This window comes from Limanda limanda, chromosome 10, assembly GCF_963576545.1.
Source record: "Limanda limanda chromosome 10, fLimLim1.1, whole genome shotgun sequence".
Taxonomy (NCBI): domain Eukaryota; kingdom Metazoa; phylum Chordata; class Actinopteri; order Pleuronectiformes; family Pleuronectidae; genus Limanda; species Limanda limanda.
Genome location: NC_083645.1, coordinates 14,027,943 through 14,054,590, shown reverse-complemented (window position 1 = coordinate 14,054,590; position 26,648 = coordinate 14,027,943). Strand labels below are relative to the sequence as shown.

Here is a 26,648-nt window from a genome sequence, read left to right as displayed (position 1 = left end):
TGATTTCAAAATCTATAATTTACTGTCAAAATGATAACACCATATAGTGTGTTTATTACCTTGGCCAGAGAGGTTATGTTTTCATTTGTGTTTATTAAAAAGTTGGCAGGACGACTTTTATTCTAGGTATATCCATGAAACTTGCTGGAATGTTTGGAATGGATCAGGGAGGAACACACAAAAGGTTGTTGTCATACCAGGATTTTTTCTATTTACTTTCTTTATTGGAGAAAGGGTGTTTCCTTATATTTTCACTGATTTATAGGGGTATGATTCATGGATCTAGATGTGTTTTTATCAGGCATTGTTAGCGACCTGATATTATTCAGTGTGCAGGTTAGTGCAGCTTGAGGGAATTTAAGGGGATTGGTGGGCCTGAGGGGAGGAATGCGCTTTAACTTGTTTACGTTTGTAGTTCTCTCTGCACTTGCAATATTTCTTGTCCACGACCCTTCAAAAGTTTTAGTGAGACAGTTTTGGTGTTTCCAGGATTTAACTCACATTCATATTATAATACTTGATCCTGATTCTTCATGTTTGCTTGCTCAAAGCACACGTCTCCACACACGGGCCTCTGATTCCCTGCTGTACGGACTTGTCGGAAGCTAAGTCAAATAGACTGTGAGTATTAACACAAGTCATCACCTCAGAGACTAACTCACATCAACATGGACTAGATTTCAATCATTGCAATATGTAAACAAATCAGTGACCAATTGAGTTACCATTACGTGATGCGGTTTTGGATTAACATGACTAACTTTGCGACACTCTCCTGAATATGTTCCCGTTTTATTTGTGTTCACATCAACGGACCTTATAATTGTACTTTGAACTGATGTTGATATCACATGACCATATTTAGGGACCGGAAAGAGTCAGAACACCCTCTGACATCTCACGCTCGCATGCAGCTCGTATAAGAGCCAATGGAACACTGCAGGCAAAACCTGTCTTATGAAGACAGTTCGATTCCAGGATCTAATTGGATCTGGTGCCTCCTGTGCTTGTTTCAACTAGCCTGTCTAACTGTAGGTCTGATAAAAACACACGTTTTTTTCCTTTCACAAGATCAAAATATGGAGTTTGCGTCCATGTGCCGTAAAAGTGCAACGCGTGCGTGTGGTCTTGTTTAAAAAAAATTTTTTTAAAAACAGTCAACACGCGCAGGCTGGGGGGTGCAGCAGCACTACGAGGCAACAGGGCCGGGTCTAGACAGGCATGTATGAGGGGGCAGCCACAAATCTTGAGGGGGCAATGTGCTTTATTATATTATTATTATTATAAATTGGGATTTAGTTTGAGGGGGCACAACATTTATTTGAGGGGGCCAGGCCCCCTCTTGCCCCTGCCTATACCCGGCCCTGCGAGGCAATGATGCAATCTGCGAATGGCACCAGCGTTTTTCAACGCGTCAGCACAACCGAGGCGAGAGAGAGAGAGAGAGAGAGAGAGAGAGAGAGAGAGAGATAGAGAGAGAGAGAGAGAGAGAGAGAGAGAGAGAGAGAGAGAGAGAGACACACACAGAGAGACAGAGACAGAGAGACAGAGACAGAGAGAGACAGAGACACAGAGACACAGAGAGACAGAGACACAGAGAGACATAGGGACAGGCTGTCTGCATGGGAAACACATCACTTCTCCTTACTGCATAAACACCAGCCTTCCGAGTGAGTGCACTTTACTCTAACACTCTTTCTGAGCACGTCTCTGAGCCCGTGCGTGTGCTTGTGTGTGTACGCGCACGTTGTCACCCCAGCCACAGACGTGCCCCCGACAGTGATCAGACCTTTGTCCCGGGATGATTATTCATATGCCCCCCCCCCCCCCCTCCCATCACCTCCCACTCTGCGCGCTCCCCAGTGGACAGTTTCATACCTGGCGACCACCTCCCCACGCGCCACCGTCCTTATCATATTTAAAGGGCTCCCGCACCACGTGAAGCCCGCACTCCGCCACGCACAGGTCACGCACTGTCATCACCCGCCTGGCATCACGTCTGCTTCACCTCCACACTGAGCGACAATGAGTTCAGATCACCCAGATGTCCCCGTGGAGAAAGGTATGATCAGGGTAATAACATGGTTGTGATTGATTTCCTCGAAGCGTGAGTTTAAAGCAGCTGATGCAACTGATGACGCCAAAGTTTGGCTGAATCCAGTTGGAGCTGCCACGTTGTTTTGTGCAGTTGTGTTGTTAATCCTGCTGTGCAGTCCGAGCTGGAATGTGTCATTTAGTTGACCTGCACTTGTTCCAAAAACGCCTGGTGTGTATCAGGGTCTCATAAAACATGTCCGTTATCTGTTTACTGGAGGGTTATAGGTTTGTTCTGTTGCTGTCAACCAAGTGTTGTGTGTTTATCTGCTGGTGTAACATCAGGGAAGTTTAAGGCACAGTTATGTTGGTCAGGGTTGCATCATTTCCTGTGTGATCTGAATGTGTGATCTGCTGATTCACAAGTTTTTGTCATTAAGGGATTAAGGGATTTAATTCCATATTCAATGCATTAATCTTCTTTTTGACAATCCAAGTAGTTTCATTTTACATGCTCTATTTACAAAAGTGTGCTAAACATCCCACACTGTCATAGACAGCAAGTGCGACAGATTCATTCTGGGATAGGAGCTTTAGATGTGCCACATCACAGTATTGGTTTAAGATTGCTTCACTGGGTTTGACTAATGGTTAACCTGCGAGCCAGACATGATCTCAAAAACAATTTTTTCAAATGTTATGAATTAACACATCTCTGTAAAATGTCACTTTTAAATTGAAGTCAAGTGACATGACCTGTTGCTTCTTATTTGGATGAACATTTTATGTCGGATATATTGAAATGAAGATGAAAATAACTAACAGGACTAACGGGCCCGAGCACAGGCATTTTGAAGCCTGTTGCGGTCGGTGGAGAGAGTGATCAATGAGCAAGCGCACATCTCCACGTTGCATGCGTTTTGCTCACAGCGGCAAGGGCTTACTTTCCTGCAGCTGTCACCCATCAGAGCCACTACTTGAACAGATCTTTTAGTCTGTTTGTAATAATATTGATGGGCCACCTAATGGCAACAGGAAGTAAGTTGTGTTTTACAACTATATTTCGATTTACATATAATTTTCACTGTGTGATCTGCTATTGATAGCGTGGACCGTAATGCGCAATTAGCAGACAAGGCTAGACGTTGCATGACAGACACAGGGGGTGAAGCGTTTATCCTTCCTGCAGTGTCCAAAATGCATGCAACCCAGGCTTTATATTAGAGAACACTTCAAAGGATTCATTAATCAAATAACAAATAATTATTTGATGTCAGTTTGCTTTAATGTCATTGTCAATGGTGATAGATTCCTTTGATGTCTAAGACTGCTGCAAATCTGAAAGATTTATACGATCTGAAAAGAAACAAGACAGTGTTTTTACCTGATGGCGTGGACCGTCATACGTGAGTAATGGGCTATTCAACATTGCGTGTGGGACACAGGAAGTGAAGCACGCAACACAGAGCAGAGTTCGAACGGTGGGAGGCCCTATTGTATTTTGAAGGATTTGTATTTCCCTTTTGGTCTTTTTCAGGGCTAGCCATGCTCAAATTCTCACCAAAGTTTGCAGGAAATTCAAAACCCTAAAAAGTAATTTTAAATGGGTGTGGCAAAATGGCTCAACAGGGCCATCTAAGGAAAAGCTCCTCAGTTAGCTTACACCGATCTTCACCCAAATCGGGACACACCTGTATCTACGCACAAAAAAGTTGAGGTGCATTGTGAAAAACAAAACAGGAAGCCCGCCATTTTGGATTTAGTGGCCATTTTCCACATTTTTACTTTGACAAACTTGCCCCAAGGCTTTCATCAGATGAATGTCATCTCAACAATATGGAGATAAAAACTACCTTGAATTTAGATTTTACGTCACACCATTGGATCAAAGTTTGATTACACGCCATCAAAACATGGGGTTCTGTATCTCGGAGTTGAGAGTCATCTAAACAATATGGAGATATAAACTACCTCTCATTTTGCGTTTTTGTCACACAGTCTGACCTTGGCGTGGCATTAAAGTTTGATGAGCCAAATCAAGATGATTGAGCTGCAATATTGGTCACTAGAGGGCAGTGTAAGACCATGGTTTGCTCTAGGCACACATTTTCTTCCCCAGGGCTGAAGAGCTCGTTCACACATTGTTAATATGTTGGAAACTAAATTTACCTTGCTGATGTGTGTCAATTAATGTTGAGACAACTTAAGTTAATTATTAAGAATAGAATCATCATTTTTAAAGTGTACGTCACACGGCTGGACCGTGGCGTGGCGTGAAATTTTGATGATTCGTCAAAAAAGAGTGATTTATTATAACTCCACTGTGCATTGTTCCATCAGCCTCAAACCTCATTCACACATTCACAATCCTGCCCTGATCAGATCCATGTGTCAATATTGACTCATCATTACAGCGCCACCTGCTGGCTACAGGAAGTGACATGTTTTATACTTTGATGCAAAGCTCCTGGCTGCTTTACAATATACACCTCAAAAGAGCTCAGTCAAGTCATAAGACCATGGTCAGAGTTGTGACATTTCCTCAAACCGTGTAAACCTTGAGGTGCGTCGAGGGATCATCCTTTGCCAAAGGAGACGATGTTGTCATAACTCCAGTGTGCATTGTCCTATAACTAGCAAACTTCTGTCACATGATTAGAGTCCAAGCCTGAAAAGCTCTGTGTCAATATTTCCTCAGGGTCATAGCGCCACCTACTGATTTGCCATGAAACTGGGAGTACTTTGTAAATCCACTCTGGATTATCCAATCAGCTCCGAACTACTGACCTATGATCACAATCCTGACCTGAACAGCTCCATATATTGATATTAGTGCAGGGTCATAGCGCCACCTACTGATCAGTGTGAAAATTAAGTTGTCCAATTGAAACTAAATTGCTCACGCTACATCAGAGCCCCTACTTGAACAGGTCTATTAGTCTGTATGTAATAATAGTGATGGCGCCACCTACTGGCAACAGGAAGTAAGCTTTTTTCTACAACTATCATCCTATTTACATAAAACTTTCACCGTGTGATCTGCAATAGATAGCGTGGACAAGGCTCATAGTCTTGTGATGCAGAGGCATGCAGAGCCGTGTGCCCAGTCGCCGATCGCTCTCTCCACCAACCGCAACAGGTCCCGAGTTGTGTGTGCCCTGGCCGTTAGTGCTACGACGTAGCCCTAGTTTTCTTTTGTTTTCTGAACTTCTTGATGGATGATACACAGGCAGGCGCTAACATTCCCACATATCCCAGAAAAAAAGTCAAAATATTGCTTTTATTCCTCTGTATGTGTTTGTATTTACAACATTGTTATCTGAAATGAATTAAAACTGGTTAGGTCCGATTAGTTATAGTCCAATTTTACACTTAAGTATCACATACATTTGTAGTTCAGAATTGTTGGCTATCTGCTCTTAACTAAACAATAAGAAGCTCACAGTCACAGCACTGTTACTGGTGTCTTTTCAAAATGTATTTGTATATCATTACCATCTCAATACCGTCCTGGTCTGGAAGCATAGTCTTGTTTAGTTTCTGTTTGACCGGACAGGCAGTAAGAAACTTCCTCCCCCTGGTCGTCACCTTTTTGTTATTGTAAATATCTTCAAATTGATGAGATAACATTTTGCCAACCACCACTGAACCGGCCCCTTTTGTGCTTCACAGTCCGTGGCTACATGACAGAGTTTTGGAAGGAGCACTCCAAGGATGCCACAATGGAGGAGATGATGCTAGACTCTCGTGCCCAGGAGCTGACTGAGCAGGAGCTGCCTGAGATCCTCTCAGTGCTGCCCTGCCTGAGCGGGCGCAGAGTGCTGGAGCTGGGAGCTGGCATCGGGTGAGCATAGGGGAGCATTCAGCCGTTCGTAGTGCAGTGAATGTGTGTGAGCAGGTTTCTGTTTAATGTAGGCACCTGTATCAAAAGAAAAGAGAATGAGTCTCTAGATTTCAACGAAAGACATGACAATGTTCTTTGAAAAAACTTGTTAAACAAGAGCCAGTGATGCTGTCCTCTTAAAAAGAGATCAAGCCACTTTCTCAATTTGTAATGCCTAAATGTCTCTCACTCTACTATAGCATTAAGTGTGACAGGTGTTAGAGGGTTTGGGACTTTGGGGAAATTGGCTTAATTTCTATCCAAGAAGTGGAACAAGTAAGTTCTTAGATTTAACACTCCATTAAAGAATGGTCCTTTTCAAATGCATTTTTTGGACTGAAGAGTACTTTATGAATGTAGCTGCATAGATTTAATCCTGATGTGCCTTTCCAGCCGCTACACCACCCACCTGCTGAGTAAGGCTGCCCATGTGACGGCTGTGGACTTCATGGAAAGCTTTGTGGAGAAGAACAGACAGAACAATGGTCACCATAACAACGCCACCTTCATCCAAGCTGACGTCACAAAGCTGGATATCCCCCAAAACAGGTGGGTGTTAAGATATGTGTGACTACCTGATATTGTATTTTTATATTTTAGCCATAATAGCACTGTGGCTGTATGAATGGGGATGTTGTTGGCTGCATGATCAGTCCACCACTTAGGTCCGGCTTGAAATACTTACTATTTAAGGCATGGACATTTTTCATGCAGACATTCATGGCCCCCAGAGGACAAAGGTGGGTTAGATGAGTCCCTGAGTTTTCCTGTAGCGCCACCATGAGGATGACCCTCGTGGATATTTGATTGGTTCATGCCACATTTACTATATGAACTGTGAGACCAACGGAGAGAGTTCATTGATGCCAGCGGAGGATTAATAATGGACATAAGTTAACTAGCAGCCCATTTTGGTCATTTCATAATGGACATGGCGAGATTTTTCTAAACTCACTATTGAAATCACTTAATTTTCTCTATTCAGGTCACATAAAAATAATTAGAACTTTAGTTTACTTGTGTCCATACTTGTGTTGTTAATGACTACTTAACATTTTTACCCATCCTTTCCAAACAAGGATCATTATTTGGGTATTTGCTGCTCTCAGTCACCTGAATAGTTGACATTCTCTCCTGCTGGACCTTTTCACTATTCATGATATTTGTCAAAAACCCACTTGATGATCATTGGGAAAGGTGCGTAGGTCCACTTGACGAAAAACAAGGTTTCCCTCTATGTTTATTTGGCAGAACTGACCAGATCAGGTTGCTCAAGGGCCATTGATCAGTCTTGTAAAAAAATTGTCACAACTACTACATGCAATAAAACACAAAAAAATAACGGTAAATGTACATATAGATGTATCGAAATAAAAACAAACCATATGAATAAAATATTCCTGATGCGTTCAATGTTCTCTTCAGCATTGACTTCATCTTCTCTAACTGGCTGCTGATGTACCTGAGTGACGAGGAGCTGAAGTGCTTAGTAAAGAAGATGCTGGGCTGGCTGCGGCCCGGTGGCTTTCTATTCTTCAGAGAATCCTGCAACCACCGATCAGGTACCAGACTATTATTAATATCCCTCTTACATCATAAGCAGTATTCAAACATTCATAGTAAGTGAGTTTAGCAGTCCAGATTCTGACTTTTCACGACATAATCTATCAAACCATTTACCTCCTTTCTCAATAAATGCAATGATGGGAATGATTTGCTTTAACCAATAACTTTCTACCAAGGTGACAGCAAGAGGGACTTCAACCCCACCTGCTACCGCACTGAGGCACAGTACAGCCACCTGGTACCATCGGTACAAGTAGAGGAAGCTGAGGGCGGCGAAACGATTGGTTTTGACATTGTTATGAAAAAGAAAGTTGAAGCCTATGTTGAGGTAGAGTAATTCATTGAATGTCCAATAAGTTTGAAACTATGAAATAGAAGGACATAGCAGTGTCTGAGGTTTGATGTCCTCCTATTCCAGATGAAGAAAAATCCCAATCAAATCTGCTGGCTGCTGGAGAAGGTTTCTCGCTCCTCAATCACCCAGGACGGATTCTGCACCTTCCAGCAGTTCCTGGACAACCAGCAGTACACCAGCCGCGGTATCCTGCGCTACGAGAAGATGTTTGGAGCTGGTTACGTGAGCACAGGGGGCCTCGGCACCACCAAGGTAGGAACAAAGTCTGGACAAAACCAAAGAAACCGGCTGGAAGGAATCAATCGCATTCTTTTCATCAAACATATCCCAAAGAAGGGGAATTGGCCCTTGTCAGAGCAGCTTCATCAGGGTCGTTGATTATTTTTGTGTTGGAGAAGCTCCACATTTTTGTGCTAAAGTGTTATATTTAGCATTATTACTGGTACCTTTCCATGACTAATGACATAAGAAAATATTACTCTTTTAGAATTCCTGCTTATCTATAGTAGTATTGTATTTTACTGTACATTATTTAGTTCTGACATTTCTTGTTATTACATGGTTAACAAAATAAAACAGATTAACCCTCCAGTATAAAACCTACACTTCAAACTATGCATGCTAACCATCATCATCATCCTTGGAGATACCTGAGGCTTATACAGATGCACAGTGTTTTTTGTTTAAAGTTAAATGTGTGTACAACTCGTGCTGACAGGAGTTTGTGGACCTGCTGACCCTAAAGCCTGGACAGAAGGTTCTGGATATTGGTTGTGGCATCGGAGGAGGAGACTTCTACATGGCAAAGGTAGAACCAAGAATTCTGGGATAGTTAGGGCGAGACGGGTGATGATGACAGAGGAATGCTGTCATGTTTAGATTAACTGTAAGCACTGTAATGATGGCGATGATGATGTCACTTTCTAGACATTTGGTGTTCAAGTGCTCGGACTGGACCTGTCAGACAACATGGTGGACATTGCCATGGAGAGGGCGACCAATGAGAAGCTGCCTTCAGTACGTCTAAATATTCCCTTATTGGTTTAATGGTCACACATTTTAAAGATTAAAAAAATGAGTGATGGCATGTGCTCTACATCAGGTCCAGTTTGAAGTGGCCGATGCCACGAAGAGGATGTTCTCAGAAGGTTCCTTCGACGTGATCTACAGCAGAGACACAATCCTGCACATAGACGACAAACTGGCCCTTTTCAGACGCTTTCACGTGAGCCTTTTCTCATACCTTACACAAGAGCAATTGAACACAAAAGCAAAACAGATTTATTGGTGCTAAACTGAAATGAAACAATAGCAACATTGTGTGTCGTGTACAGATTTCTTTTAGCCCGTTTTGTCACATTATCGATTATTTAATTAACTTTATCTATTTCCAGTCATGGTTAAAACCTGGAGGGAAGTTGCTCATTAGTGACTACTGCTGTGGGGAGAAGCCCTGGACACCAGTGTTCGAGGCCTACGTCCAACAGAGAGGCTACGTCCTTCATACACCCCCAGAGTATGGCAAGGTAAAAACACAGGGCAGACTTATACATAGTGGAAGGATGAAAAGTACTTTAGCCTTTTGGTTGTCTTTGCCAGTTTGTGATGAGATACTTTTTCTATTGACTGATGGTCAATTTATGTCCAAAGTAAAAAGTGTAAATCTTCCAATGTCATTTTGGGTTTTGAAGGGTGTTTGTTTTGCTCTTCATCATATATGCTGTGTAATTCACTAAAAATGTTTTCTCCTGTGCAGAAAGCTCCTACTGTGAATGTGAACTCGCTATTATGTAACTACATCCATCAGCTGGTGGTGCTTCTCCCTCCTCAACGCCAACCTTATACTGTCTCTTCCTGTAGATCATTGAAGAAGCTGGTTTCTGCAACGTTCGGGCAGAAGACCGAACAGACCAGTTCATCCGTGTGATCAAGACAGAGCTGCAGAGAGCAGAGGCCATCAAAGATGAATTCATTGAGGTAAATGTGCACTGCACACTTACACACACACACACAGAAATCTTGTCAACATCACAGTTATACTTGCACATGTAACTTTTCTTTATTCATCATCTTAATTCCTTACTGAATTATTTGTCTGGCTGCTTATCACATCTGCCTGTATTGCCTGCAGGAATTCTCTGAAGAGGACTATATTGCAATAGTGAACGGGTGGAGGGAAAAACTGGAACGTTCCAACACTGGAGATCAACGATGGGGACTATTTTATGCAACAAAAGATTGAGTGATGACATGGAGTAGATAATAAAACAAACTAAAATGAACATTTCTAATCTTATTGTCTATTAATCTTTTCTGTGGGAAGCTCCTTGTTTTCTTAAAAAAAGATTGAGGAATAAAATGAATGAAACAACACGCATTGTGTTTTGAACCTGAATGTTACAGAAGCACTTTACTTTACTCGATTTTGAATCCTTCGAATCACCAATATACGGCCAAGACTTCGTTATCCATTAACTGTTTATTGTTTATAGTCCATTGAGTCCACACAAGTCGAACATTTCTCCAAATAAAACTCAAAATGGTGTGATTATGTTTGTGTGTTTAAGGTCCAGACTACACTTTAGCTAATCTCTCTTATCTGCATAGTATCTGCATATAAACACAGATATATTAACAAGCTGATAGCCAATGCATTTCATGTTTTACACTTCTATTGAAGGACTGTTTACCCTGCGCACCAGAGGGCTTCCTACCCCAAGGATCTGTTTATAGAGATTGTTAATATAATCATATTGGTGAGAAAATGGAACAGGTCCTTCCATTTTCGTTTATCTAATAGTATTTGTGCTGCAGTATTTATTAAATTATGTTTTAGTTTGATGAAATGTATTGCTTTAGTTTTTTCTCATTTAGAAATGGAAATGGGGACAGTATTTAGTTTAGATACCAGTCCAAAGATAAAATGTCTATAAATGGAGACAGTTCAGTTCAGTGGCTTCCCTCCCTACATCCCAGTAATAAAGCTGAAGGCTTGAAGGAATTGTTAGAGCTCATTAACATCTTTAATCACAAGGTCAAAAGGGTTCAATGTCAATGACAGGACGTCACAGGGAACCGCTGTTCTCCCAATAAGCTTCACTGTGCACCTGATGTTTGACAAAGACCATCTTGACACTCCACAACATGACTAGAAAAGGTTTTGATGATGAAACCAAGGTTGTATTGTTGGGATGAACAACTACAAATACAAATGACGTAAAGAGGACTCGGCATACCAATGTGAAAAGGGGGGCATCAAGATTTGTTGCTGCTTTTGGTGCTGTGAGTTGGTGGTTTAGTTTAGTTCATTTCAAACATTTCTAAAAGATAAAATACCATAAATTTGTTGGAAAAAAATCACTGAATAGATAGATCATCAATATGAATGATAGAAAAAACTAAAAACTTAACAAAAGTATTCAGTAACATAAGTTAAGGTAGATCAACATTTTCATTTTCCATCTAAAAAGTAGAAAGAAGCAACTTTTCTTGTCCGACCCATATTTATACTAAATCATCAAAAAATTCTAAATACAACTCCACCCTTCCCCTAGTCAGCGTACTTTCCATTCCTCTTTGTTTTCTGTACCTCTCATAAAATGAAGTTTCAAATCTTTTTAACTCTGGGATTTGTGCTTTGTTTGATTTCTTCCTTCGGTCCATTCCACAAAATCACCCCAAAGATTGATATTTACCTACTTTTGAGATTGGCCCGTGTGAAACAATGTTTAAAAAAAAATGTCCCTCTTAAATTACAAGTTGATTAAGTTCATTGAGTTGTCTTAGGAGGCAGGATGCATCACAGTAGATCTACTACGCAATAATTTGAACCTAGAATGGCCCTCAGTACATCATAAACCTCTGCACCAAATTTCACAAACATAAAAATCTGTTCCCTAAATATGCCGTATTTTTTTAATAACCTCAAGGAGTTGTTCACACCAAACAGATGAAGCACACCTGTAAAGAGGAATTGGTCTAAAGTCCTTCCTGAACATTGTGCAGTTCTGAGCTACTGGAAGAGCTTGTTTGAGGTTAAGCTTGCAAAAGAGGTTCAACCAGTTTACTCAAGGCTTCACTTACTTTTATAACCAGCAGGTGACTGTCAATTTAGACACTTAAAAATTGTGTGTGACTTGTTTGATTGCAGTTGTTTACTTTCATGCAGAAATTCCTACAGGATTAACATACTTTTTATTTCAGCAGTAAGTTATTCAAACAGATTTTGCAAAAACAGTCCAAAGTTTCCAAACTTGTCAGACTTGTACTTGTGAAGCTCCCTTGTTTGCTGACGGGTTTCGTCGGCATTTACAGTTTTCCCTGAGGCACTAGGTGAGAATACATGCAAAAAACTTCCTTCGAACACTCTCAATTATAGAAGCCCTGCATCCGCGTTCTTTACTATTATCTAACTCTCAAAATATTGCACGTCATTTAATTGACCTTGTATGGAACCTACTCTTAGCACGTGTCACTGTGCAGCTTTGCAATCATGTCTCTGACAAATCCTGAGTCAAGAAGGGAAACAACTTGTTTTATTACACGTCTATTCACGAAGCTGGTCAGGTTGGTTGTTCCCAGCTCAGCTCTTTTTCTCAGCAAGAAGCCTTTTGTGGTTTAAGAGGTGAGAACAGCAACACTGAAGCACTCGAACATGCCCCCTGATTACAATAAAGAGAAGTATGAACCTCAAGATGTCCTGACCAACTACAAAATGACTGGTTATGCAGAATGGTTCATTTCAGTATTATGTGCATATGTCATGGATACACTGTGGATTTTAAAGTATGATTTATCATGCGATACATTCCAATGTGACTGGTAAAAGTGCTGAGGAAGTTAAAGCCATTGTATGAATAACATGCCCTGAAGATCAGAGCCATGGTGTATTTGTTGAACATGTTTTTGGATTACTTGTCTGTGTCTGTGTGTGTGTGTGTGTGTGTGTGTGTGTGTGTGTGTGTGTGTGTGTGTGTGTGTGTGTGTGTGTGTGTGTGTATGTGTGTGTGTGTGTGTGTGTGTGTGTGTGTGTGTGTGTGTGTCTGTCTGTGTCACGCCCATAGTCGTGTTTCCCTGTGCGCACTCACCACTCACACACTCCGCAGCAGCAGCTCCGCGCTCGGACGCAGCTCACCATGTCGAGGCTGAGCGAACACGGGATCCGTCTGAGTTCTGTGCGTATTTCAGAGTTCGGATGAAATTACTCTTTGCCTTTTTTACCGGATGACACGAAACTGAGCGCCTTGTTTCCCTGTGTTTTTCAGATGAGCCCTTCCTTCCTGAACAGCAACTCCACCAGTCACACATGGCCCTTCAGCGCGGTGGCAGAGTTAATAGGTAAATACGTGCGCGTTTATTCCTGTGCACCTGCAGCTTTTTCACTGTTTCACTTCCTGAACTCTTCTTTCGCTGTGACGCACACTTTTAACTTTTTCTTTGTGTTGTCGCGCATGTGAAACGTGTGCACTTCCTCTGTCACACCCTCAGTAATTTGTTTACGGTCACAGTCTGTCAGCAACTATCTCCAACACTTCACAGGCTTGTTACAGAGAAGTCAACTGCATTGTGTGTGTGCTTTTATGCACCGACAATAATATACTAACTCCAAAAAGAGTGGTGAGGCTTTACTGTATCTTCACCCTTTCCTTTTCTCATATGTCTGTATCTCAACGAGAGGAGAGGAGGTTTCAGAAGTGCATGAGATTGACTGGTTGATTTGTGAGCGTTTTCATTCCTCCTCTCGATTGGCCCCCCTCGCGTTAGTTCAGACGTGCTGACCTCCTGTTGGCTGCCGCCTTTTAGCAGGAAGAAGAGTGCGTGTGTGCAGATGCACCGTTGTACAATACAGATTGCAGAGTTAGGGGCATTAGACTCAGAGTTATGACGCTGCAAGGCAAAACAAAACTGAAAGGCAAACTCTACTGGAAGAAGTAAAGAAGTTGTAGTATATTTAGCTTAGCTAATAGATCTATCTAGCATAGTTATAAAACATAATGACATGTTTACATCTTAGGCTTGTTGATTCTCAAATTCTCAGACTCTTTTGAACACTATCCCAGGTGTTACTAGTTAGCTCTCTCCCCCAGAGAATACTCTTTTGAACTGTAAAATTAAGACTTGCAGTACAAGATACTAAACATGTCCTTATTTAGGTAAAAGGCCCGGTTTTGTGATGTCATGTTATCTCTAGTGTTGGGATCCCACCTCCCCATGGGGTCCCACCTCCACAAATAAAACTCGTTGTCTTGCAAGAGGCAAGTCACACTTTCACTATTGGCTGTGATGTCTCCGGGTATACCATGGTATCCGTCTGACCTGTGAAACTTCTGTGTAATCAATTCTGTCATACAGCAAGTTCTGGGTCTGCGTCTCCTCGCTTCAAACACCGACTTCGACATGACACTGCGGCTTGAAAGACACGACAAGGTCAATCACCTTTTGGAGCAGGTTTAGGTGCAAAAAGTACCCGTGTTGTACCAGCTAATCTTAATGTCAAAGAGATAAAGGATTCAGTGGTGAATCTTTATCATTCTTTAATATACATTTGTCTTCATTTGTTTAACTAATCCTGCAGGAACTGGCCTCCTATATTTTTCACAGAGGTCAGTTTTGCCATGTTTAACTAGTAAAAGCACAATAAGTAATAAATGGAATGTAGCTGCTCCAGTTTCAGGCTCCTGGTCGTCTGGTGTACATGCTAGTTCACTGTCACACATGTCTGACACGTGTAACAGTTGATGTGTTGCTAAGCAGTGCAGCGTTCTTAAAATTTCAAGATTAAGATTAAAGAGCAGTTTGAGAGAAATGAGAAGTTCCATTAGGAATACATCAACTTTCTCAAGGACGTCAGCAGTCAGGCGAATGCTGAGCACACGTCTGAGCATCACGTGGAACGGTCTGATGGAAGCCTATGACACATTTAACATCATGGACTTTACCTTCCCAAACACAAATTCTTCACATAGCATTGGATCATGGAGCTCACCTCACCAGTTCTGTGTTAAGAGTCCTCACACAAGTAAGGTTAAGAGCCTGTGGATTGAAGGCTGATGTTTAATCCAGTGCATCCATTTCCCATTAAGTGAGGGTGGAATAGAAAGACGATGTTCATTGGGGCTTGTCGGGACCTGAAGGCGATTTAAAGGAAATGTTGCAGAAGTGGTGAAATACAAGATGCCATCGCTGATGAGGTTGGCAGAGGTCATGGTCTTCGTCTTCCAAATTCAAGATGGCTCTCAAGGAATAATGCCAATCTAGAGGCAGGGTTCTATCATTGGTCTACTCATTTTATAGCCAAGCTGTCCTGTGGAAAGTATCTTTGCTATATTACTAGTGTTGGAGTTACATTTTTTGTATCAATTGAGCTCAAAAGAGGACATAACCTAAAGAAAAGGGCTATGGAGCCATTTGTTCATGTATGGCATGGAGAGCAGGCCACCTTGTTGCCTACTCACTGGACACTGACCTGATATCAACACTGCTTTGGTTTCGTTTTATTTTGTTTAAGACATTGAAAATCAAGCGCTTTTTCATTTGTCCTGAAAGGAAATCGATTGAGGCTCTTTCTTTTCCGAATCAAAGCAAAACAAAATAAACGTTTGAAGTTTATTAAACATTGGAACTCTGTTGGACTTCATTCCCTCAACAGCTTTCCATGATGGAGGTTTGTGGGCGCATTTCATAAGGATGGTCACATGGCTACTTACATCAGTTTTACGATCGAGCTGCACCCAATTCGCCACACTCATAGATAATAGGTCTCCTAGTACGCATGGTTTATTTTTTCATCAAAATCCATGAATTCATCTGGAAAATAAATTAAAATGTAAAAAAAAATATTTATGTCTTTCCAACCAGTTTTTGTGAATACATAGGGGGGGGGAAAATAACCATATCAAATTATAAACATCCCAATGATCTAATAGTTCTCACACCCTGTGCACTATAAAATGAAAGCCTGTTGTACCACCTCTTACTATTTGACCTTCATAGTGACAGAAGGTGGAGACAATATAATGTGTTGCCACCCTGAACAACTTCTAAATTTAGCAGATAGGTCCCGTCATACTGGAAATGGAAATGAAAACATCTACTGTTGATGTTTGTTTGTCACATGTTACAGACAATGCATCAGATCCTGGTGTAACTGCTAAACAGATCTGGATAGATGTAGTGGAAGATGCCGGTCACCTCTGTCTGACGTTCACTGATAATGGCAGCGGGATGACCCCCAACAGACTGCACAAGATGCTCAGGTACACGCACACTCCCATCACGTTCACATGCAAATGGAAAGTGCTGCATCAGAAATGTTTTCTTGCACATTGTCACACAAAGTCATATTGTTCCTTTTTCCATATTTCAATCAGGACAGACCTCAATTCACCGGTTTAAGAAACATTTGTTGACATGCACACAGAGAAAGGGATTTGAATGTTATAAGTCTTTTGGCGTTTTAGACTCCTATGTGATGTCATCAGGATTAGAAGGGGGTGGAGAAAAGCATTGGACAGGTATCCCCCACCCCGGGGTCTAAACCCTGGTGGTGGTGTAGGGTCTAGATAAGGTGATGATGATTCTTATGAAGACTAGAGATTGGGGTGTAGGGGGGGTTATGGGCATCACTGAATGAAGGCTGACTTAGGAAGAGACGAGAAGGGATTTCAAGTTTGACATTAGTCGCCTGATTAGCTGGAGGAGACTGTGGCAGCATCTGATTGCTCATTTAAGACACCCACAATCAGCTGATCAACAAGCGTAGAGAGAGTGAGAGATTTGAGCTTGAATTGAAACGAGCTTCATATAAACCACAAAGCGTGTCAGGTGTTTCCCTCTACACTCATAAAGACACCACACATCCACATTCTCCCACGGCCCCACAATTCACACACATAAACAGGTCACTACACTATCACAGACAGGTTAGGGTGATGAATAAATCACTACTGTAGCATGAATTTGGATTATTATAGCATTAATCCTTCATATATATATATATATATTAATTAAAAAGAAAAAGGTTAACATGTTCTACCATGAAAAATAATCAACTACAGACTACCACACACTTTCCTCACTTTCCCCTTCACCTTTGTGTTCAGTTTTGGTTTTACAGAGAAGGGCTCAGGCAAAGCCAGTCAGCAGGCCATCGGCTTGTACGGAAACGGCTTCAAGTCTGGCTCCATGCGCCTGGGCCGCGACGCACTCATCTTCACCAAGAACGGTGGCTGCCAGTCGGTGGGAATGCTGTCTCAGACCTACCTGGAAAATGTCAAGGCCCAGGCCATTATCGTGCCCATCGTCCCCTTCAACCAACAAACCAATATCCTTTAAGAATGAGGGAATCATTAGATAGAGTGTGAGTCTGTGTGTGTTTGTTTCCTCAGCATATCTCTCCTGGGGTCATTACTGTAAACCATCAAGAGTTGGTGACTTGTGTGAAATCTGCATGTCATTGACTTAAATGAGCTGAACAAATGAAATCCTGGCACTTTCTCGTCTGCATCTTTTGATTTTTGCCCTTCAGACATTTCAGTTTAGTATGAATATATATAACCGGTGTGTAAAGCGCCCCAGACCAGGGATCAAAATTAATTTGACCGATAGAGGTGGTTTTCAGTCTGGATCAAACTAAATCATTTTTCAGATCCTTCTTAGTGGGATATTTTTTTTTATTACTGATAGAAAGGACTTTCAGACCCTTTGCAGGAAGTTGACTGCTACTACTCACCACTATGCTGATGGAGATGGTGGGAGAAGGGGTTAAGTCCACAAAACACTTTTGGAGTTTCAGGGGTAAAAAGCGTTGCAGCCAAATCTAATAATACAATCTAATTAAATGGTGACCAATTCTTTTAATGTAAAAAAACAACAGAAAAAAACAGAAAAATGCCTCCGCACTGCTCCTGAATCTCCAGAATCTCTTACACTCTTGTAAAGGAAGTAGTGAGGCGAGGGGGTGTCGGTTGGATGTAATGTGTAACCTCACCTCTGGATGTTGCAAAATCGTACACATTGGTCCTTAAACCCGAAGTCACAGTCGTTGGTGCTGACGGAGGACTCGGAGGCAAGTCTGGCAGCCATTCTCAAGCACTCCATCGTCTCCTCCGAGGAGCAGATCCATGCACACTTTGCCTCCATTCTCTCCAAAAAAGGCACCAAGATATTAATCTGGAACATCCGCAGGTAGGAGTCACACCGTTTTTTTTTCTCATGCATGTTAGAAGTTTAAACTTTTATTCCAAATTTGTTTGTGCAAAGAAGCTTAGCTTCATTTATCTCATCTTGTCTTTTAATCCCCTCTGACAACAGAAGGAAACACCTCTGTCCAAAGCTGTTTAATGAACATGCTGTTTATCACAAATTGTCATTTTACACTTTGGTTTTTGAACAGAGTAAACAACTGAGATCAAACATGAGATGTTTAGAGAACATTGTGAATACGTAGTGTTGCCTTTTTACAGTAGCCGATTCATATAAAGGTTCTTTGAGCGTGCATGCAGAGCCCGGATAGCTCAGTCGGTAGAGCATCAGACTTTTAATCTGAGGGTCCAGGGTTCAAGTCCCTGTTCGGGCGCTATTTTCTTTGGCCTATTTCCACATGTAGTGTTTGCTTATCTTGTCAACATGTAGGTGACTTTTGTTCTAACCTGCCTTTAGACAAATGAATGCCAGGAAGCAGAGATTTAAATACATAGCCTCATAAGAAGATCAGAGACAATGTAAAGGTTCAGTGTATAAGAATTAGGTGAAAGGGATCTGTTGGCAGAAGTTGAATATAAAATAATCCTAGAAGTGTTTTTCACTAGTGTGTACTAAATTGTACAAATTGCAACTTCACCACTAGATGTCACTAAATTCTACACACTGAACCTTTAAAGACGTGGTATTATCTCTTTATTTTTTCTGTTGTATAATGATCAGAATCACCAAATACTTTGTGCTGCATTTATCAAGATTAGCCAGCCACAAATATTTTAAAGTAAAACAAATTTTATATCATGAAGGATCCAAATCTCTTCTTCCTACCACTGTAAAAAAGTTAAACCAAAATATATCAGTTAATATAATATACAAGATGGGGGCTGCCATGTACTCCAGCCAGCCAGCAGGGGGTGATCAAGATGATTTAGCTTAAATGTCATGTCACCCATCTTTATAAACTGTCACTGGGCAAATTCCCTTCATTGTTTACCTGCCTCCTTTGCTATTATGTTGAAGGACAAAAGATGGTAGGCCGGAGATCGACTTTGAGACGGATGTGAGTGACTTCCGTTTACCTGAGATTCAGATCGAGGAGATGAGGAAGGGACTGAGGAACAGTGGATCAATGAGAACCACGCAGAACATCCCCGACATGCACTTCAGTCTCCAGGTGAGTCGAGGGTAAACCTGTGTGTTCACTACAATATAGGTGGTTGTGGTATAAGTTTGTTTAATATATCTAATAGACCATAAAACTCATTAGCGACCGATTTTCTTTTTTAAATGTAAAATATATCACTTTTACATCTTGTGTGTTTGTGTTTGCCTCAGGCCTATCTCAGTATTTTGTATCTGAGGCCAAGGATACAGATCATACTGAGGGGGACGAAGATTATTTCCAAGGTGGTGTCGCAGAGGCTGACACACACTGAGCACGACGTGTACAAACCCCACTTCAGTGTATCCCTTTGCCTCCTGAGTGTGTTTGTGTTTGTGTGTGTATGTGTGTGTGTGTGTGTTTGTTTGTGTGCGTGCGTGCGTGTGTGTGTGTGTGTGCGTGCGTCATTGCGTGCGTGTGTGAGAGTCAGAGAAGGGAAAATGCAAACTCCAAGTCATGTGGGTTTTGTGTTTTAGTTAATCTATTTAGTCACATCACTTTCATATTTGTCATCCGATATACATCTCATGTTCTCATCTCTTCTCAAGAAGAAGCAAAAAACAATACCACAGCCCTGTTAACCTTAACTGATGTGTGTCAGAAAGAGAAGGTGAAAGTGACGTTTGGGCTGAATCTAAAAAGCAAAGACCACTATGGAATCCTGATGTATCACAAGAACCGACTCATTAAAGCCTATGAGAAAGTGGGCTGCCAGCTGAAGGTAAGGCTGTATATCTTAACACAGGTGAAACTGCTTCCCTCCATATTGAATATTAACAGATATTTTCCTCTTCTTAAATCTTACTCCCCAATGTTCTGCAGGGTTCAGGTCAAAGAGCAGGAGTCGGCGTCATCGGCATCATCGAGTGTAACTTTCTCAAACCTGCTCACAACAAGCAAGACTTTGAGTACACCAAAGAATACAGGTACAACACACACACACACACACACACACACACACACACACACACACACTGTCAGGAGTCTGCAAGAGCTTAGTGCTTAAGTTGATGCATACAACAGACAAAAGCAGAAAATGATGCCACAATCTGTATTTACAGGGTTATGACTCATGTGGTTCTTACAAGATTAGCTTCCACATGAAATCTTGATATTATCAGCGTATTTTTCAAGGTATCTTGGCCACACGATGTTCCTTCAGTGAAACAGCCTTGTCAAGAAACCTTTTTTGAAAATCTATCTCTTTTTCGTTTGGCTCCTCTCAAGACTCACACTCGGTGCTTTGGGCCTGAAACTCAACGACTACTGGAAGGAGGTGACAGAGAAGATGTCGAGAGAGGAAGACTTCCACGCTGTCGACTCCAGAGAAGAGAAGGACGATGAGCAAGACGCAGATGAGTCAGTGTTGACTGTTGTCGTCATCATTTTTAATTGTTGTGAAAATTCTCCTCCGCTACTAGTATCTTCATAACCTGAGCACTCTCTCCCTATCCATCCTCTGAATTTGTTCTGTTTTTAGATCGACAGTTATCATTTATCTCTCCGTGTTTACCATGTGTACAATGTTTTTGGGTGTTATGAAGGGTGCGTCAATCTAATTATTATAATTAGAGTATGTTCATGTGTTGGAATGTGGATCATCTTGTCCCTCATCTGCTTTTAAATATGCAATCATTACAGATGAAACCACTTCATGGTATATAAACCCTTAAAGTGGTAATACATAGGGTTATGGGGACTTTTGAGGAAATCATGCCAGAGTTTCAGAGATCATTTAAAATACTATTTATTCATCATGAGAGCACTTTCCCTTTAATCCCACCTGCTGACAGACAGCTCTCCAAAAGCAGGATCTGAAAGTCTGTCAAACTCTCTGAAAGTGGACCATCCAAATAAAGGCCCCCTCTGTGTGTACGTCTGTGTTGGCAGGGGTCCCAAGTTGCTCCAGTGTGAAGAGTGTCTGAAGTGGCGCAGCGTCCCTGTGAGCTACTACAGTGACGCTCCTGAGAGGTGGGACTGCAGCCAGAACCCAAACCCACGTTACAGGTGCGGAATTGATCTCCTGCATTATTTTACTGAACCACAGCTAAAACACACACTAAACACCCTCCATTGCAACCCTTGGCCCACAAATCAGATCATTGTCAAGTTGGTTTGATTTTGAAACACCTTCCTGTTCGATGCTCCAGTCGGACTTGTGGAAAACACACAAAGGAGTTTTTTTTTATTTTCACATGCTTTGGGTGTTTTCTTCTCAACACAACAATCCTGTAAAGATCATTTAGAAGGCAGCTAGGATGATTTCCTAGCTTGAAAACATCCAGACTGTGTACGGCAGTAATGTTTTGAAAAAGTTATTTCGCATTTGACTGATATAAAGTGTCTAATTAAAGGGCCAGGCCACTAATTTATGTAATTTGTGTTATGTTGAAGAGCTTACATTGTGCTTATATTACATTATGAGTTCATGGAGTCGATTCAGCGACATTAACCAGGTCAGTGTCAAACGGAGGAAACCAGTCAGTTGTATTCACGAGTTACCCTTTAGGATTAGACGCTACATTTTAAGCTAAACATGATAGACAACCTCACAACGCAGTTCCAATCCAAAATAAATGACCAGAAGACTCGAGGCATCTACATGTGCTTTAACAGACATCGGGTGGGTGTGTGTGAGTGCGTTTGGCTGTGGTGAGGGTTTGTGTTGAAATTCTGTAGTAACTAAATCAAGTTGTTGCCTTTCAGAAGCTGCTCATCACCGGAGGAAGCGGAGGAGAGCGAGAAGATGCTCTCACCCAGCTACCAGAAAAACCACAAGAAACAGTACATTTCTATTTCTCTTCTCAAACATACAGACGTGTGTATGTGTGTGTGTGTGTGTGTGTGTATTTGTGTGTGTATTTGTGTGTGTATTTGTGTGTGTGTGGGATGTGTGTGTGTGTGGGGGGGGTCTGCTGCTGATTGTAGCAAAATGAGAGTCAAAGGATTCAAGAGCACAAAGAGCGAGGGAATCACACAAAGAGCAAACTTTTCTCATAGTATAGCATGTTTGTTCAGATATAAAAAAAATATGATTTTTATGGTTACAAAAAATTTACCATTACCTTATTAGAACTGAGGCACATGCAGTGCTGTAAGTAGCACCATACAAAGAACTGCATATATCATGTCAGCAGCAATTTAAACGTCTACTGATTATTAGATTATATTTTGTTCAGATTTTCCTACAGAGACCATCCCAAAAGCAGAAAAAGAGAAAGATCAGAGGAGGTATGTGAAAAGTTTTTCTTATACTGAAACTTGTGTCTTCTGTTTTGTATACCACTTCTGAACTTGTGTTTTAAATGTGTTTTGTCATGTGTGTGTTGCAGGGGTGTGACTTCCGGGACCAAGTGGTTAAACATCAGATCCTCTCACGCTGTTCATCAGAACCAATTCAGCTCACGTACCAGTCTTCACAGACACATTATCGATACCAAAAAGAGGACAACACACATGAAGACGATCAGACAAACACAGATTATCACGCAGACACAGACACGAGTGATGAGGCAAAGACACAAAACTGGGTGACGGCCGAACACCCGCATGCAAAACTGAAGTCTGATGTCAGAGTCAGGGAAAAGAAAGACAAGGGGAAAACCTCACAAGGACGTGAAGAGACAGATAGAAAGAAAGATGCAGATGTGGAGACAGCGGAGAGAGAAGAGGAGAACGCAGACACATTAAGGTGAGATATGTTGTATCTTCAGAACCATAGACTTTATATGAAGATGAACCACACGACAGCTCCCCATAAGTGAAGCCAAAGCGTCTTGATCGCCACCTGGTGGTTGTCATCAGTGCAGGCCGTAAATCCTGTCTCCTCTGTGTTGGCAGATGTCCAAACGAAAAAAAGTCAAAGTACACCATAACTCAAGTTTTATCCAAGACTCGTTCTGTCATTATTTGTTTTATCACGGTGTTGTTTGTTCAAGTTTTCATGTTTTTAGTAAGTTTTAATTTGTTAATTTTGTTTGTCGCTATAAAAAGGGGTGTGACTGACAGCTGTGTCCCGAGTGATCGAGGGCGTGTACCAGTGGGACCTGACACCATACGCAGACTCTGGCTTCAAATGCACAAGATGGCAGCGTATGTATTTGGGATATTTTGGCTTCGTTTCTTGATAGTGGAAGGAAGTGTCATCCATCTTTATATACTGTCTATAATTCAGACGATAGAATAATCTACTGGTATATTCTTCAGAAAAATTCTAAAAAGTATCCTTTAAGTTTTACAATGTGGATTTCCCACCTTTTAGCCATTTAGCCGTAAGTATATATATTTAAGTTTCAAATAAAAACTGAGCTACTTCATAACATAGTTGTGTTGTTAGTCAAGATAATGCAGTTAACTATGATTTTAGATGTTGCTTTTTAGCTTTCTGTAGATGTTAGGTCAGAAAATACAGTTAATTACTTGTTTAAAAGTAATGAGAATGTTTTTTATGACATTTAGTCAATTAGCCCCTTAAATATTTGACCGACTCATTTTAGAAATTCGTTAGCACTGCCAAGACAACAAAATAAGTAACAGATTTTTCTATTATAAATAAATGTATGGTCAGTAAAAAATATATGGTCTTTTTTCAGCCGATTATCACACAATAATAGCATATATTTGAAAATGAAAAAGAACCCATTAACTGTTTAGTGTTATTGATAACATTTCCCAAGAATGTATAAACAAAAAAAAATATGCATATATTTAAGATGATTTTCACACAGCTCTGGTCTTCACAAACTCACGAGTATTTGTTCTTTGTAGCCCTAAAAGGAAGTCCGGTCTTAGGGAGGAGCAACCGCCTGACTCAGAGAACATGGTGGAGGAGATGAACCCTGAAGAGCCAGCATGTGTGTCCGAGACACTTTCCTCAGAGAAAACCAATCAGGACAGTTGCTGCCGGGTGGAGAAACCAGGTGACACAGGGCAGGAAACACCCCTTAACCTCACCTGGACCCCCCCACTCCCCTCCACGCAGACCATGCCGCTGCATCTCGGAGCGAGTGGGCAGGAGGCTACAGAACAAAAGCTGTCTGCTTTAGAGAGAGAGGTTCAGGAGCTGCGGAAGCTTCTCGGTCGAGACACAAAAAAGTCTCGAGGCACAATGGCAGCCCCGGAGAGCAGAGAGGTCGGCTGCCAGATGGACACGGCTGAGGTCAGCAGAGTTTATATCCAACATCTTAGTTTCATTATTATGATGAACAGATACAAAACTCAATATGAATCGAAAGTTATATTATGAAAGTCTCATAAATTTGAATTGTTTTTACTGTGTCTGGAGTAGTTTGTGGTTCATTCATTGTAAAAATATCCAATGACATGATTTAGTTTGAATGATTCTTGAAGCAGCCTCACTCACACTGTTCACGCTCATTTTATTTTACCCTTAAGAATACTTAACTGAATTTAGCGCCGACCAAAACATTCACATATGAGAGGATAGAAAATGCTTTATTCTTGATTTATTAGAATTATTCGTCTAAATAGGCTCAGACTCAAAAAACCCTGCAGGAGCAACTGACAGAAAACTTCTCTCTTCTCTCCGTCCTCTGCACCAGAGCTCTGCCTCATCCAGCCGCCCGGCCCTCACGCTGCCGGTCCAGGGTCAGGGAGCGATGTCTGGACTGAGGGAGCAGCACGAGCAGAGCAAACTCAGGAAGGAGAAAACTGAAGCTCAGAGCAGGACGAGGGACGGGGACTGCGAGCCCTGTGAAGACAGCAGGTGTGTATGATCTGCACAGACAAACACATACAGTTAACGACACAGGCCCCACCAGCTTTATTTTAAGAAATAGTGTGAATGGCAGCTTTAACGCCTTCCTCTGTTTTTGACCTCCCACTTCTCCAAAAACACTGAGGCCCCATGCTTTATGTTTATTTGCAAGTTCTTGTTCTTTTTGTCGAGTAAAAAGTAAAGTTCCCCCCACCAGAGTTACATGTGAGTGAATTTAAGCGGTTAGGTTTTCCAGCTATGATAACGAACCTGATCTTCCAACAGATCGGCTCAGGAGAATCTGCGTGGTCTCCGTCACAACATGGTGGTGCTTCTCACGGCTCTGCTGCCTCAGCTGGACCTCGCTGGCATCAGCCTGGAGTCGACGGACGTGGACGACATCCTGCAGCAGATCATAGAGGTCAACTCACTGAAACTATGATCACTGTTCTTCTTTATATCCTGCAGATTTGTGCTAAAAGTCTGGTAAATAAAACTAAGTCCAATCTGCTAATTAATTAATTGGAAAGTGCGCCATTCTTACATAAAAATGTCTGATGCTTATGGACGAACTCTGCATTATAATATTTGAAGGTTATTTTATTATATTTACTATCTGTGCCTCATATTACATCTAGCTGTGAAAGGGCACCGCATCAATTTAATATAAGTGTACAATTCTTCTAACATCTGTGGTAAACATGAAGGCAAAGAGAAGAGCAGTTGTAATTTAACTTAATATCCCCATTCAAAAATATAATATTATCCATAATTACTATAAAACTTTAATGGTCAAAGTTGTGAAAAACAGTCAGACTTATGCTTATATTCAACCTTTATTTCCCACATTATATCTGCTGCCTATTTACTTTATCATCTACTTTTTGATCTAAACTTGTGTTTTAATTTGTTTTCTTTAAAAAAGTGTGATATTCTGCTGCTGTGTGTTCTCCCTGCTTTTTTAACTATTTAACTTTTATATTGTAATTCGTTTCATTCACGTGTGTCAAATTATTCTGTCATAGAGTCATGGAGTCATGCTTTTTGTACTAAAACCATGTGATGTTTATTTTCAAACCGTCACTGCAGTAAACAAACGTGGTTTGCAGTATCTTTTATTTGCCATAAGGTGGCAGTCAAGGCGAGTAATAAAACATGGTTCTCTCACACGTCTACAGTGAAATTGTGTTGTGATTTTGTAAACTGCTGAAATCCTTACAATTTATGTATCTATTGTTTGTTGCTTTTGTTTTTAACCACCATTTCTCTGGCAACTAGCTTCAAGGCTATCAGCCATTTGAGTTTTTAGTCAGTTAAGGACAGTGGATTGGAGCTTTTATCTGTTCTTTAGATGCGTGAATCATTATTATCAATAAAAAATATGTATTCACACTGCAACCTCTCAGAATAAACCATCTGGTGAATGCAATCATACAATAGGTACAAAACATACTCTGTATATTGGACAAGAGCAGCAGTATCCACAAGAGTGCTACCTTTACACACTTTATGAGAGATTTAGAAATTGTAACAAATGTTATGATGGATAATAACTGACCATTTATTAATTATAGACCTGTTACAACCCATTAAAGGGATAGTTCACCCAAAGATGAAAATTCACTAATTATATCAACAATATGCCGATGGAGAGCTGAAGTGTTTGAACTCTTTTGGAGTTTCAGGGGTAAACGGTGTTGCAGCCAAATACAATTGAAGTAAATGGTGACCA

The 26,648-nt window shown here is 41.2% G+C and overlaps 2 protein-coding genes and 1 non-coding gene across 3 annotated transcripts; all 3 read left to right on the top strand.

Moving 5' to 3' along the window:
• Positions 1-1,905: 1,905 nt before the first annotated feature.
• On the top strand, positions 1,906-10,211 carry pmt (phosphoethanolamine methyltransferase). Its single transcript, XM_061079332.1, has 12 exons — positions 1,906-2,062; positions 5,707-5,878; positions 6,311-6,466; positions 7,343-7,479; positions 7,660-7,811; positions 7,902-8,090; positions 8,557-8,646; positions 8,766-8,855; positions 8,941-9,063; positions 9,233-9,364; positions 9,699-9,815; positions 9,970-10,211. The coding sequence occupies exons 1-12, from the start codon at positions 2,026-2,028 to the stop codon at positions 10,078-10,080; spliced, it is 1,506 nt and encodes a 501-aa protein (XP_060935315.1). The 5' UTR covers positions 1,906-2,025; the 3' UTR covers positions 10,081-10,211.
• A 2,717-nt stretch (positions 10,212-12,928) lies between these two features.
• Positions 12,929-26,089, top strand: zgc:152774 (uncharacterized protein LOC553526 homolog). Its single transcript, XM_061079339.1, has 18 exons — positions 12,929-13,012; positions 13,103-13,175; positions 15,961-16,093; positions 16,940-17,161; positions 17,877-18,023; positions 19,059-19,212; positions 19,374-19,502; positions 19,802-19,921; positions 20,023-20,126; positions 20,428-20,559; positions 21,091-21,207; positions 21,907-21,984; positions 22,380-22,431; positions 22,533-22,891; positions 23,194-23,292; positions 23,968-24,358; positions 24,762-24,925; positions 25,202-26,089. Exons 1-18 carry the CDS (start codon positions 12,974-12,976, stop codon positions 25,356-25,358), a joined length of 2,670 nt encoding a protein of 889 aa, XP_060935322.1. The 5' UTR covers positions 12,929-12,973; the 3' UTR covers positions 25,359-26,089.
• trnak-uuu (transfer RNA lysine (anticodon UUU)) lies at positions 18,342-18,414 on the top strand. Its single transcript has one exon. It is a non-coding gene; the product is annotated as a tRNA-Lys (tRNA).
• Positions 26,090-26,648: the final 559 nt, after the last annotated feature.

Excerpts from the sequence above, each read along its gene's own strand:
- zgc:152774 (XM_061079339.1), top strand. The coding sequence starts at position 12,974 with ATGTCGAGGCTGAGCGAACACGGGATCCGTCTGAGTTCT. Across the intron at positions 20,560-21,090 it reads GATGAGCAAGACGCAGATGA|GGGTCCCAAGTTGCTCCAGT; the intron begins GTCAGTGTTGAC and ends CTGTGTTGGCAG. Across the intron at positions 24,926-25,201 it reads GAGCCCTGTGAAGACAGCAG|ATCGGCTCAGGAGAATCTGC; the intron begins GTGTGTATGATC and ends ATCTTCCAACAG.
- pmt (XM_061079332.1), top strand. The coding sequence starts at position 2,026 with ATGAGTTCAGATCACCCAGATGTCCCCGTGGAGAAAG. Across the intron at positions 8,647-8,765 it reads GAGACTTCTACATGGCAAAG|ACATTTGGTGTTCAAGTGCT; the intron begins GTAGAACCAAGA and ends GTCACTTTCTAG. Across the intron at positions 9,816-9,969 it reads TCAAAGATGAATTCATTGAG|GAATTCTCTGAAGAGGACTA; the intron begins GTAAATGTGCAC and ends TATTGCCTGCAG.